Source organism: Lagopus muta, chromosome 3 (assembly GCF_023343835.1).
Source record: "Lagopus muta isolate bLagMut1 chromosome 3, bLagMut1 primary, whole genome shotgun sequence".
Lineage (NCBI taxonomy): Eukaryota > Metazoa > Chordata > Aves > Galliformes > Phasianidae > Lagopus > Lagopus muta.
Window position 1 is genome coordinate 44,621,246 of NC_064435.1, and position 14,569 is coordinate 44,635,814.

The window sequence follows — 14,569 nt, forward strand, 5'->3', positions numbered from 1 at the left end:
TATCTAGCCTCCAGTGTCAACTCCTTTATTTTAAACAACAGATATTGTTTAAAATATCAAGTGTACTCTAAATTCCTATCTGGCTTGAGCTGTGAATGAGCAAGAGACATTATTTATTTTCCTCTTTGTAAAATGACTGTACATATGAGTTATCTTGTACTTGGAAGTAATGATTTTTAGAATTACGTGTCAACAGAGGATACTGTTTAGATTACTTGTCTTGCTTCTGTGCTTCAAATTATGAGAAATTAGGTACAGTAACATTATTTAATGAACTTAAATAAGAGACCCATATGTAATATTTTGTGATTACCTGAAAGTGTTGTCGTCAAATTTGAACTTTGCATATGCTAATAGTAAACCTACCAGCCAGTGAAAACCTGAAGTATTTTTTATAATGTTCTTCTTCATTGAACAAGTATCATTTTAGTCTGAGTTAATTCTGAATTTCAGGTTATTTAAGCTGCTTTAGCACAACATTGTTCTTTCTGGTCAGTGACTGCAGTGGCTGATTTAGGTTTTATTGAGAAGACACACAGGAGGACTGAGCTAAGAATTAAATACTGGTTGAACACATTGAACAACCTGTTCCCAAAATGAATGTGACTGCACAGGAATGAGTTAAGGCTAAATATGGTGATGTAAATGGTCTGTGATCTGAAATTTGTCCTTTAGTAGCAGTGCACTTTAGCTACACAACTAGAGAGAAGTGCTCCATGCAAATTGAGTGCATCCCCTGTCTAAACACAGGCAGTCTGGGTTGTAACACCGTCACTTATTTACAAGTCTGTAAATTACTCTGTGAAGGACAAGTCCCATTAAACTGTTGTCAGAAAGCTAGTGGAGTAGCATCAGCATTACATTATCCAGAAAACAATTTATCATCACCACTGATCAACCTTGACAGTGGTTTCTTTGTTATTAATAAGGTAGGGCATTTGTTTTTGTTTTCAGTACTTCCTTGCAACTGTCCTGGTAAATTTTTAATCTGTCACTCAAACTGTGTTAGTTTCTGATAACTATGGCATCTTAATTGGGACTTTTTCTATTAACAGCGCCTTGATCTTTCTTATCTGTCCCATTTTGAACATGTTTTACAGAAATCACGTTTTGACTGTTAGGGTGGAAACTGGGGGGAATTAATTCCAGATTTAAACAAGAATTGGCAAGTCAAATTAGAGATTAATTTCCTTCATCCAGGCTGCTGACCATATGAATCAGCTTGTTGAAATGGCTGGTGCAGACTGTCTTGCCTCATTAGCACAGGTGACTTTGTGCTTTCTGCACTGGAGGCAGGGAGAGGAGGGGAGCCTAGTGCCAAGCTAGCAGTGTCTCATAGGCTTCTTGGGCACAGACAAATGGGTTCCTTCTGTCCTCTTACTAAGAAGGGAAAGAATTACTACTGTGGCCCTGATAATGCTGCTGTTTATCTTGCCTTTTTAGGCCTCTCTTCTTTCCCAGTGACCCATGGATCTGGGTTGTTTTCCAAAACTAGCTCTATGCTAGTTGTTCTCTCCACATTTTTTCCACACCAACTCACTATAAGAAAGATGGTCAAGATGCAGGATGATGTCCAGAGAAGGGCAAGGAAGCTGAGCACATCTTATGAGGAGCAACTGAAGGAACTGGGATAGTTCAGTTTGGAGAAGTGAAGACTCGAGGGAGACCTTATTGCTCTTTACAGCTTCCTGAAATGAGGCTGTAGTGTGGTTAGGGTCTACCTCTTCTCCCATGTGACAGCAGTAGGATGAGAAGGAATGACCTCAAGTTGTGCCAGGGGAGATTCAAGTTGGATATTTGGAAAAATTTCTTCTCAGAAAGGGTGGTGAGGTGTTGGAACAGGCTGCCCAAGGAGTCATCATCCCTGGAGGTGTTCAAGAACAGAATAGATGTGACACTGAGGCACATGGTTAGTGGTCAAGGTGGTGATGGGCTGATGGATGAACTGGATGATCTTAGAGGTCTTTTTCAGCCTTAGTGATTCTGTGATTCACCAACATTGGCCATACTACATTTAAAACTAAAGCAAAACAAACAATCAACAGTAAAAAAACACAACCAAACAGAACCAAACACAAAGTAATTAAGAAAGAAGGAAAAAAAGCCTCTTTCCCTCTTACCTTTTCTTTCTGACTCACTTTGTCTGTGCCCTTGGCGTAACTCTCAGTCACACTGCAGTGAGATGCCTAGCTTTCTGCTGATAGATTCAAGGGACAATAGTCACTGATTCACAAAACTGTTCTGTAGAGCAGCACTCAAAATGTCTGGTATCTGTTAATTAAAACTTACCTGCAGTATTTTTTTTCTTACTATAATAAGCTTTTCTTGTTTGTGTCTGGCTTTGTGTTCAGAAGAACCTCCCTTGGACCTGATTGTGTTTCAACTACAAAATACAAAGTTTACCTCTTTATTAGTCTCTGCAGGAAACTCCAAGCACCTCATATACTCATTTTTTTTAATTTATCTTCCCCCAAGCTAATTTAGTAATATTAATGGTGTTTCGTACAAGTACATTTAGGAGTATCTATCTCATAGGAATATGTTGTATCTATTGTTATTGACTGTTGGGCTTGCAACTGGTGGCTCTACATAAGATATATTCCTAGACCATAATCCAGGGGAAACATTAAATCTGCTGCTACTTTTTTTGATCTTTGGAGAATTTCAGGAGCGGAAAGAAGTGTGAAAAATTCAAAGTACAGTTGTTTCATTCCATAATGGAATTGCATATAAACCACATAGCAACCTTATACATCTCTGACAGAAGTACTTCCAGTGTACTTACACTGTTCACAAGGAATACCTCTGGCTTGCAAGGAGCGTAGTGAACTGCCTGAAATAAGTAAGACAAAAACTTGCAGTGGAGTATCTGCAAGGAGAGAGGTTACTGGTACCTGTCTCCGGAGCAGCTGTTTTAAGCACAAGTGATGAATCCTAGGGTTCATCTGCATTGCACAGAAAGCAAAGCACCTCATCAGAGTTACCTACCACTTGTGGCCAGTCTCTTCATTGGGAGATCATGTAGGATTTTCCTTTACAATGCTCTGCAGAGACATAGAAAGTTATTAGCCGTGTTAGCATTGCAGCAGAGGGTTGTGATCGCTCTGAATTATGCTTTGCAAATGCTTTTCTAACACACACACAAAAAAAAGCTGAGGATGTTCCATTCTTCTGGCAAGCTTAAGGAAACTTGTGCGTACATGAATATAGCAAATATATACTTATACACATTTTTACACTTAAAGTATTAATGGTTCTGTGCTTCACTGGCATGCTGGAGATTGAATCATTCCAAATTTTTACAGAATCACAGAATTGCAGGGGTTAGAAGGGATCTCAGGAAATCACTGAGGCCAATCGCTGTGCTAAAGTCAGTACCCTGCAGCGGGTTGCATAGGTAGGTGTCCAAACGGGTCTTGAATATCTCCATAGAAGGAGACTCCACAACCTCTCTGGGCAGCCTGTTCCAGTGCTCTGTCACCCTTACTGTGAAGAAGTACTTCCATATGTTGTACAGAAATTCCTATGTTCAAATTTTAGGCCATTACTCCTTCTCCTATCCTTATGCAACACTGAGAAGAGCCTGACCTCATCCATTTGCCTCCCATCTCCCTCTAGACATTTATAAACATTTATCAGATCCTCTCTCAGTCTTTTTTTCTCCAGGCTGAACAGAGCCTCATGTTTTCCTCATATTTCAAATAGAATTTGAATCATCTGCTGTAATTCTGAAAAAATCCTTCCTAATCGTTCAACTAGGTAGAAGGTTTGTTAGTTTAAACCTTAATCTAATTTACTTAAAATATGGATGACCTTTTCAAAGACTCGCACCCACCTCCAATCCAAGTAAGAGGATGTTTCTTTGAAGTCCTTTGGTACTGAAGCTGCCAGCATCTAAAGACCTAGATCAAGAAGGTGTTCTCCCTGTGCTCACTTATCAGGGAGTCACAGAGTAAATTTAAAAAAAATGAGAATATGTCCCAGACAAGACTCCTTCTGCATCTGCTTTCTACCTAAAAAGAAACACAATAGAATAGAGTATTTCTTTCTTCCTTTGTTCTCTATCCTATGTTTTCTGTTAGGATCACTTAATTTTATTACTCTTGTTTGTAAAAATAAGATCCAGCACTAAAACGTTTAGGAAACACTGCATTGTCTGCACTGCAGGCCATTAAATCTTTGCAAATCTGCCCTGGAATATCATCCTTTTCAATACATTATTATCTTTTTTGCATGGCAGGATGCTCTAATTGCAAACTGTCTAGATGAGATCCCACAAGTGCAGTGTAAAACCACTACAAAGTGTAATTGGATGAGTCTTAAGCATTCTTGGCAGTAGTCAGTCTTTTCTACCTCAGTGGCTTGTGAAGGTATTAAAGAAAAGGACAATTTCGATGTGTGTAAGAGAAAGGATTGGCTACTTATTTTTACAGCAAGGAAAATCATTTTGTTGATAGAGGAGAGGAAAGGAATATTTAGCAATAAAAATGACAGAAGAAATCCATTAATGACCTAAAAAAATGCCTTATGTTTCAGCAGCTTCACTAGTTTGCCTGCCAGTAGCCAAGCATTAAACTAACACTCTTAATAAATTCCTTTTTTCTTTGTATTCGAACAAATACAAATTTTAAGTCTACCTTCTGCTCCTGCCCAACCAAAGTGAGAAAGATGTCATGTGCATACTCATCTAAATTAGACTCCTGGCCATTTCCTAACTTTCTTTCAAATGTGTTAATGCAAACGAAGGACACAGCACTGCACATAATTATTGGCGAGGGTGCAACACTTTACTGGATTTTAATTCTTGGAAGAAATATGTGCAGCCTGCTGCACAGAATGTCAAGTGTCTCAAGTCAAACTTGCTTCTACCCAAGGTGACCGTTGTGTTCATCTCCCATGCCAAGTGATTGGTTCCCAAACTTAGCTTTTCTTTAGAGAGCCATGAGTGGCCATCCCTGCATTTGGACACGTGGCTGGAAGAGTTTGGTAGGACCATTTGCACTGGAAGGTCTGGAGCCAGATTTAGTAACTGCAAGAGGATTAACTGCTTGTTGCCTGTTGGTTCAGACATGTTCCAAAATGGTGATGCCCATCAGTTTGTGGGCTGCTGCACAGTTAAGAAGGTAAATGTAATGGTCATACATTCTTTTTCTTTTTTTCTTTTTTTTTTTTTTTAATGGTTATTGGTTTGGAATTTTCTTATTTTCACATTCCTTCTTCAAAATAAAGTCAGCATAGCATGGGGATGTTCAGATGTCTACAGTGTCAGAAAATGAGCACTGAAAAAACAGCTGGTGCCAAAAGGAAGACAAAGAAAGCACCTAACTTCATGTAAGCCTGGTATTATAAAATATTAAAATCCTTTCCCAGCATTTCGGAGTTGCAGTAGTAGTTAAACATACCAGAATTAAGTAGTTTTGTTTAAGAAATACAGTACTGCTTATTCAACATCTAGCTGAACAGGTAGTTTCTTGAGAAATTTTCTATTTAAATGTCTCTCATTAAATGCAAAGCCTGATCCAACTCATCATTCATCTTACTCTTGCAGGTTACTAGCCTGGTTACTCAGGCAAGTCTATAAATAGTTTTTGGTTTGTTTTTCTTTTATTTTTCAGTTGAAACAGATGGCAGTGGAACAGTTATGCATGCCTTTGAAAATTACCATTTCCGTTATCTGTTCCCACTCTTAAATATAGCAAGTTAGAGTCGGCATTTACTGCATAACTTCTCATGGAGCTTATAAAAATGTTTATTAGTCACTACTGTTGTATTCACTTTGGGAAATGTATCTGAATGAGAAGAGAAAGTGGAGAGGGGAAGCAAATAACAGTATTTTACCTACTTAGATAGTTTTTTCCCCTTCAGAACTTCCATTGTTTTCCCCAGGTCCTCTTTTTTTCCTTCTGTTTGGGGCCTTTTTTTTCCCTGATTCTTCCTTTGCCTCATCTTGCTGAGAGGGAGCCCCTTTCAAGTAACTCCCACTGTGCACGTTGTCCCTTTAGGGTGTTTCCTGAGTTTTCTCTGAATAGTTCTGCCCATCTTTCTGTGAAGTCTTCTAATCCTTTGAAAAATCCTTCAGTAGTGGTTCCTACAGCTGCATTCACAGTTTCTGAGGCTAAAATACAGTCCTCTTCTGATATCTCCTCAGGTTATTCTCTGAGGTTGGTCCTGCACCACAGGTGGGCTGTTTGAAATTGAATTAAATCATGCCACCCACCTTTCAGTCTTTACATTTCCATCCTGGCCTAGTGGAACCAAAGCATCTTCCATTGGCTTTGGATGACAGACTTAATTCAGGAAGTTGAACTCTCCCTTTGAAGAGTTGGGCTCATTTTAGCAGCTTTGGTTTGAAATTCTGGTTGTTAAGTCTCTTTGTACTGAAATGTCCTCAGAAATAGACTGCTAAACTAGAATTACATAGCATAGGAATGATGCACTTCTGCCTTCTCCTGAATTTTTTCTGCATTGGGGTACCACAGTCTAGTCACAGTTTTGGGGGACTGTCTTCTGTTTTATAAAATACCCCAGATCCGTGCTGATTAATTTAAGACCTTCGATTACTTTGTTCCTGTCTCTGCTGAGCCTGGTGTTGAGTGCTAGATTACTCTGTAACCCATATTTTTCATTTTCATCTTTTAAAGTTACTTACAAGGTCAAAAAATTCAAATAGTTTGTAGGCCTGTGGTTCTACAGTAGCATTTGTAAGTCGCCATTGTCATCCCCCCTCTTAGTACCAGCACTACCTTCTGTAATTATACATCAACAACACACCTGAACCCTTTCTATCCTAAAGCAGAAGGGATAGATCTCTATGCACACATGTTTCTTCTGTTTAAATAATGAAATATTAGATCACAAAAATTAGATGATATGAGAAAGATCACATCAGGCCAAACTGCAAGAATTGTTATCCTTTTGCAAGTCTGAAGACATTGACACAGGAGAGCTCCCTTAGATGTACAGGTCCTTCATGGCTCTCTTCTTTTATTGCTTTCACCAGTACAATAATCATTTTACTCCATTCAATGAAAGCAAATGTCTGTTGGTCTGTGGCTTGTGGCAGTACCCAATGGCCTTACCCCCCAGATTAGTTTTTCTCACTGGAAATTAATACATGTTAAGATAGGCTAATTTTTCTTCAAACTGACAGTTTTTTTCTATAGGCTTTATATCAAACAGGAATTCAAGTTATGTTCAGTGTATTCAGCCATTTCTTACATTATTTCTCTGAATTGTTAACAGCTTTATTGGAGTTGGTCTGTGAACTTTCCTATCCTCCGAAACCCATGCTTAAGTGTCTGCTAGTCCACAAATCAACTTTCCAGTAAATGTTTAATCACTTTATGGCAAAAGAATCCTTCTGTGTGGATTTCCAAAAAAGTTAGGCCTATGAAATCAGATGGTCTGTGTATGGGTGTCCATCTGGTTACCTGGTGTTTGCTATGGGATATTTAAAAACATATTGACCTATTTCCTCCCTTTCAGAAATGCAAAGAAACAGGCAGTTTATTGATGTCGCAGTGCTGCAGGCTTGCCTGCAGAAAGGAGGCAAAAGTGTACAAGCTATAGTAAACACGATAGAATCCACTCAGGAAGAGAGAACAAGAATAGTTAAGATGCAAAAATGTCTTCAGTCGACTTGCATGATAATTTGTAGAATTTGACTGCAAAACAGAGACTTGAGCTTTGCTGTTCCTGCAGCTTGTGGATTTCATGGAAGCTTGCGACAGTGGAAGAAATGTTTGGGAGGAAAGTCTCATCTTCTTACATTCTTTGCAGGGTCACTAGTTGATGTTTAGTTAGTTGGTGACATTAATGTTGATGTTTAAATAAGTTAGATGGAATAAGCTTTGAAAACACTTATTTTTTGGCTGTGACTGGAGCTAGCTGAGGTTCTGTATGGCAAACGCTTTATCTGCATGCAGTCTAATGCTTGTGGCTTCTGTGACCTATCCATAGGGATCAGGAAGAGGAACTGTTTGGAGAGGGGGTCAGCTATCACTCTACCCTATCCAAAGGCACTGATGTCACCTATTCAGGAGCCTTCATTTGGTTCCCTACTACCAGCACTGGCTGTGCAGCCACTGGGGGGCAGGGATTCCAGCTCACAGTGGTAAAAGCAGGTTCACTCAACAATTGGCTCAGTTGGCTCAGTTTAGAAAGCTGTTAGCAGCACTGTAATTCAACCAGTGCTGTCGTGGAGGGTAAAGGTAATAGGCATGGTGTAGGCTGGCCATCACTGCTGGGAATATTAGCATCCCTCTGTGTCTTGAAAGATTTGGTATATGCTATCTTTCTGTAGGCAGACCTGCTGTGCACTGCCAAGTATGTATGTATTCCAGTAATTAGCTCAGCCTGTTGCTAAGCTAGATGTATTGATCAAGTGGTTCAAGATAGGGCTTGTAGTACTTAAGGCACCTTGCTTGCACACAATTGTCTGTGCCACTGTTGGAATGTGATAGGGCTTGGCTGTGCTGTGGCTGCATTTTAAGGTCTGTTTTTTTCCATGTTTGCAGGATTTCATTCTCCCACCTCCAGAGACACAGAGGAAAGCGGCGCAGAGCAGGCATATTCCTCCTGAACTTGGTAGGCAGGAGGTGGCCATGATGGGCAGCCAGCAATGGCAGGGTAAGGCCGACCCTTTTGGTGCAGTAGCTGTCTCCTTGGTGAGCGGACTCTCTGAACAGCAGAAGATCAGCAAGTCACCCTACAGCCAGTTCAAAAATTTGCCCCCTGTGCTGCACCCTTTGAACAAGACTTTGGTTACGGGTGACCAGTGGAAGGATGTTGATAGCATCCAGGAAAAGCGCAGGTCTTTCCTATATGAGTTCTGCAAGAAGTACAACAGTATGAAGAAGTTGAGAACTCACCTGGTGCACATAGTGTCAAGAATTTACGTGGAGGACAGGCACAAGGTCCTGTACTGCGAGGTGCCAAAAGCAGGCTGCTCCAATTGGAAAAGGGTCCTCATGGTGCTCAATGGACTTGCCACTTCGGTACGCAATATTTCCCATGATGATGTGCACTACGGAAAGCACCTAAGGAAACTGGACAGTTATGACCTAAAAGGAATATACACACGTTTGAACACGTACACCAAGACTATATTTGTACGTGATCCTTTGGAAAGACTGGTATCTGCCTTCAGGGATAAGTTTGAACATCCAAATAGCTATTACCATCCAGTGTTTGGGAAGGCAATAATTAAGAAGTATAGACATAATGCAAATGAGGAGGCATTGGAAACAGGATCAGGAGTTAAGTTCAAGGAGTTTATCCAGTATCTGTTAGATTCCCATCGTCCAGTAGGAATGGACATTCACTGGGAGCAAGTCAGTAAGCTCTGCTATCCCTGCCTCATCAACTATGATTTTATAGGAAAGTTTGAAACTCTGGAAGAAGACGCCAATTACTTTTTGCAGCTGGTAGGTGCTCCAGCTGAGCTAAAGTTTCCTAGGTTCAAAGACAGACATTCCTCCGATGAGAGAACAAGTGCAGAAGTAGTGAAGCAATACTTAAAGGAATTGTCTAAAGAGGAGAGACAGCTGATCTATGACTTCTATTACTTGGATTATTTAATGTTCAATTATACATCACCAATTGTATAGAATCAGGATAGCTTCAGGCTTCTATTAGATATTTATCATGTTGGGATTCAGAAGAACTACTTTGATGCTACCTCTGAAAGGAAACAGAGTGGCTGCTAAGTGGAGCTGTGTTGGCTTAGTGCAGGTTTTATAAACTAAAGTGACATAAAGTTACAATAAAATGCACCAGAAAGTAAGACCCATAAACAGCATAAATTGCAGTAAAATGCCTGAAAGAGCTGCTTATACCATTATTGTGGAAGAGGTAGAACAGCCAGATGTTACATTAGCTTACCTAAAGTTCTTTAAGAGTTTAAGAAAAAATCATTCAGAGTAGCATGATTCCTTTTGGTGTGTCTGCTTCATAAATTGGTTTTAAAACTATTTTTTGAATGTATTTTTTACTTTCTGTCTCTTATTAATAAAGAAGCATTGGCTAATTTTCTAAAGATGTTTGCAGTATTCTCAGTTGTTTGAGTTGGCTGTTTGATTACCATTGGACTGTAGCTGCTTTTAGATCTGAGTATTTTACATTGGAGGATGGTCATGAGAACAAATGCATAACACTGCAAATGACACAGCAACTCAGCTGTTTAGCAGAATAAGTTTGGGTTGCAACCTGAAATCACTGTCCACTACCCTATTTTGACTGATGTACTATATAGATGATACATAACCCTTCTTTCAGAGAACTGATGTGTGCATTAAAATTAACATTTTAATTTTACGCTGGAGTCAACCAAATGATGAATACTGTGGCACCAGTATTTAAGATAGTCTTCATATTTAGCTTAAGGCAAATTCTTAGACTGGTGGCTAAGGGACATGGCAATGTTTGTATCAAGAAGCAGTTTCATTGCAACTGCTGTGATTGCTCTTGGTCTGCCAGTATCCAATCATCAGCCCAGGCCCTGGCAATTTGTTGCACAAATAGGGCCAGGATGTCCCAGGAAGAGAAGTAATCTCTACAAAATGGATAGAGGAAAATCGGAGTACAAGTAAGTGAAATGTCCTTTTCCTTTGTTCCCCAAAACTGTTCATGACCAGAACTGTTGCTGTTCTTTCCTTTATCTTGTGTGTATATATGGCATTATTCCTTTCACAGGAGTAATTATGGGTTCCTGTGACCCACAGGGAGACAGGCCCATCTCTTCTTAAGGCAGGATGAACTGCTCTGAGAAGAAAAGAGCAGACTGGACAGCCAAAGGCAGAGATTGTACCAGATGGGGCTACTGGCACCCATGGCAAAGCCAGCCCATTCCCTGGGCTGTGGAGCAAAGACAAGAATGAAAAAGCCCACAAACCATCAGCAGTAGGAGGCTTGGAGAGGTGCAGATGTTCAGCATCAACAAGGAGGTAATGGATGCCTTAGGGAAGTGAGCACAGTACTACTTTATGAGCCATCATCGTGCATAGATAGACCATAGGTGTTAACACCAGAAGTGTTTGGGATGGAACTGTTGAGACCTTTCTTCAGGTAAGTGCCTCAAATTCTGGTTGCTTCACTCTTGCCATGAGTTATTCCGTGTCATCAAGGAAGTTGAGTAAAAAATGAATGTACACCAACTTTTTGATTTCCATATATTTGCTTTGTCTTGTCTGATGTAGGTGTTTGTTAATTAATTGCTAATTTGCAGACAAAAAAAGGAAAGGCTTATATACCAATTTGTTCCCCAAACCATATGCAAATGAAAAGTTTAGCATGCTAATAAAGAATGGAGATGAATTAATGCATGTTTTGAATTATTTCTTTAATACAGAGAAATACATATTAATACATTACAAAGCACAAGCTCTTTGGAGACTTAACGTTGAGCTTGCTTCAGTGACAAGCTTTCAGCCTATCTGACCAGAGAATGAAAGAGATTTGGATGTGGAGAGGGATGTAATTGTACTGAAAAAGCTGTACAGTCTCATAAGATTTCGTCTACTAGCTGTTCTCAGATAAAACCATTGTTTGAGTTGAGAGGGTGAAAAAAGTTATTAGCAAATGTTTGGTTTCTGCAAATGAGAGGGAAAATGACACTGATTTGCAAGCATCCATGGACATAGGCACCAGGTCCCTGGGCTGTCATCTTGAAAATCTGGTATGGTTTGCATTTGTGATTTAAAAAGGGAGGATGCTACTTAAGGCTTTTGAAGCGTGTGTGCACAGAAGTGTAATTGTTTTAGCTGCACTGTTGTTCTATGGCTCTAGTGAAAGTAATTCAACTTCTTTGTATGCTCAACTTCAAATTTCATAGCCCCTCACTGCACTTAAAAATTCATTTTTTGAAAATCTAAGCCCGACTTTTGCAAAGAAGAGCCTCTCCACAGTCATCTTCAGTGACCTAAGGGATTCAGATGATCTCAGTAGCAGAATCTAGATTGTACTTTGCCTCATTAACCACATTTTGAAAATCACCAGCCTGCTTTGCCAGGAATTAAGTTACATGATTTAAAATTAACATAAGAGTTTAGCATAATTGAAGTGGGACTGTGATATCAGACTTGTGGGATTATACAAGATGAAGGCATAATTTGCAACATAAAAGATAACCTCTATTTTTAAAAGTAAATTTTAAAAGGTCAAAGTGTGAGACTGAGTTGTAGCTCAGTTTATATTTTGTGAGAGTGTGAGGCAAAAAATAAAAGCTGAAGGTCATCCACTGTAACTACGTAAAATTCCATCTCCAATACTGTGCACAAATGTTTTACTCAGAAAAAGAATGTATGCAAAAGCAGAATGACATTACACTCCAAAACATTCAGTGCAATTGCATATACACTAAAGAACTTGTTTTATTGGACTCTATTATACTAAATGCTTTTTAGTTACAAACATCTCTTCATTTGAAGGTCTCGAAGGTCTTCTGTAATACACATCAGTTGTAAGGATAAGCTGTGTCCTGTAAAGCCATCAGAGTGTCTGTGGGGGCTCAAGTGGGAGGAGAGCACTCCATTGGCTGTTTGTCTGCTCTGAACATCACCATTGTTCTTCCCTTTTGAAGAAAAACATTGGGAAAGATAATGTTCCATATTTGCTTTTCTTGTTGAGTGAATCAGTACTGATATGAAAATAAACTAGATTTTATAGATGCACCTTCTCCTTCTCTTGCTATTTTTGCCCAAATAAGGTAACTGCATTTCTCCGTGTAGGATTTGGCTTGCAGAGCCATCATCCCTGCCTCTTCCAAAGCCGAGCTGTTGCTCACTGGCAATCAGAGGTGTGCAGACACAGTGCAATCAAATGCAGCACAGCCCCCTGAAATGTCCTCTGGTGCAGGTCCCCCAAAAGGCTGAAATTATTGGAGCTACTCTTGCCTCAGGCTGATCTATCTCAGTGATGGGTCATTGGAGATCACCACTTTAATTTTAAATGTAGTTTAAATTTAAATGAAAATTACAATATGACACTTTTTAGAAGTCTGAGAGGAAAATATTTTAATAGAGCTCCGTATTGTGTATGTGGGTTATATAAAAAAAGTCTTTGTTGTACATGCCTTCAGGCTAGCAATGCATCAGATAAGTATTTTTAACTGTTATGTTAAAACCAGTTTATCAGCCATATAACCTGCTGTGATGCTTTCAGAACTAAATGAATCTGGCTTTGGAACCTGATGTTTGAAATCAAGCCATAAATTGTTACACTTCATAAAAAATACAGATGTACTTGTCCAGTATCTAGAAATTCATTTATGGTCTAGAGACAAGGGTAGGGATGCTTAGTAATAGGAAATGTAACTGACTCAGCAAAGGAAAGCTGCCCATAGCCATGGATACATGCAACTGATCTGCTGTCTGAAATGTTAGTCTGGGGAACAGGAAGCTCAGGGGGAGACCTTGTTGCTCTCTACAGTTACCTGAAAGGAGGTTGTAGCAAGATAGGGGTTGGCCTCTTCTTCCAGGTAACAGCAATAGAATGAGAGGTAATGGCCTGAAGTTGCTCCAAGGGAGGTTCAGGTTGGGTATTAAGAGAAATTTCGTCTCACAAATAGCAGTGAGGCAGTGGCACAGGCTGCCCAAGGAGGTGGTACAGTCACCATCACTGGAGGTGTTCACAAACTGTGTGGATGTGGCATGGAGGGACATGGGTTAGTGGGCACAGTGGGTGTGGACTGATGGTTGGACTAGGTGATTTTAAAGGTCTTTTCCAACTTTAATGAATCTATGATCATATGATTCTATTTTTAGTTTATTGAGAATGTTTTCAGTGAAATTAGGTGTTCATAAATGTATCTGATTGAGGAGAGAATGGCTAACCTCTTTGCTCAGTAGCTAATTGCAGGGAGTTCCATAGATAGCTAAGAAGTAGCTCTGCTTATATCTACAATGTCAGATATGGACTTCAGACACCTGGATTCTCCTCTAAGCTGTGTAACTTGACATGTGCCTGTTGAGCAACATGTCCTGCTCTCTGCCTCAGTTTCCCCATTGGCAAAATAGGCCTGTAAAGGATGGTAATTATACCACATGCTTTCTGCTAAAGGCTTTGTACTCTGTGCATAAATAGCTGTGTTTTTAAGTAAGGTCTTAGTACGGAACTTATTTCATAGGATGTTCATGCCCTTTCTTTATATTTTATTTCCAATTGAATGGAAGAAGCCAGGGACTTCCCAGTTTTGTTCCAGCCAAGAACTGCACCATTCAGCTCTGTTCTGTGCAGTTGGCAGCCTTAAGAATGCAAGCTCTGTTTCAAAACACTGTGCATCTGTCAAGCCTGCCCAGGCATTGCCTCAGCATAAAACCAGTGCCAGGTTGTCTGACCTGGGGAAAGTGCCCCTCCGGTTCCTTTGTACAGATGAGAGCAGACTGAGAAACTTGCCTTCTCATTGTATTCCGAGCCCAGCTTTGGTGCCACAGCTCTAAATAGAATGATGATCAGCTTGGACACTCTGGAGAAGCAGGAGGGAGATCTAAGTGACATTAATGGATTCCACTCATGAAGGCAAACCCCTGCCTTCTTTAAGATGGCAGAGCTGCATCACCTGGTCTGCATTACT

General features: G+C 39.9%; 1 protein-coding gene across 9 annotated transcripts in view; it reads left to right on the forward strand.

Annotated features, from left to right (window-relative positions):
- Positions 1–10,443, forward strand: part of CHST9 (carbohydrate sulfotransferase 9) — an 88,961-nt gene extending 78,518 nt beyond the window's left edge. For all 9 annotated transcript variants that reach the window (XM_048938446.1, XM_048938448.1, XM_048938450.1 and 6 more), the window contains one exon: positions 8,517–10,443. In XM_048938446.1, coding sequence (XP_048794403.1) covers positions 8,517–9,608 — 1,092 coding nt within the window. In that variant the 3' untranslated portion in view covers positions 9,609–10,443. The remainder of the gene's footprint in view (positions 1–8,516) is intronic.
- The last annotated feature ends 4,126 nt before the right edge of the window (positions 10,444–14,569 follow it).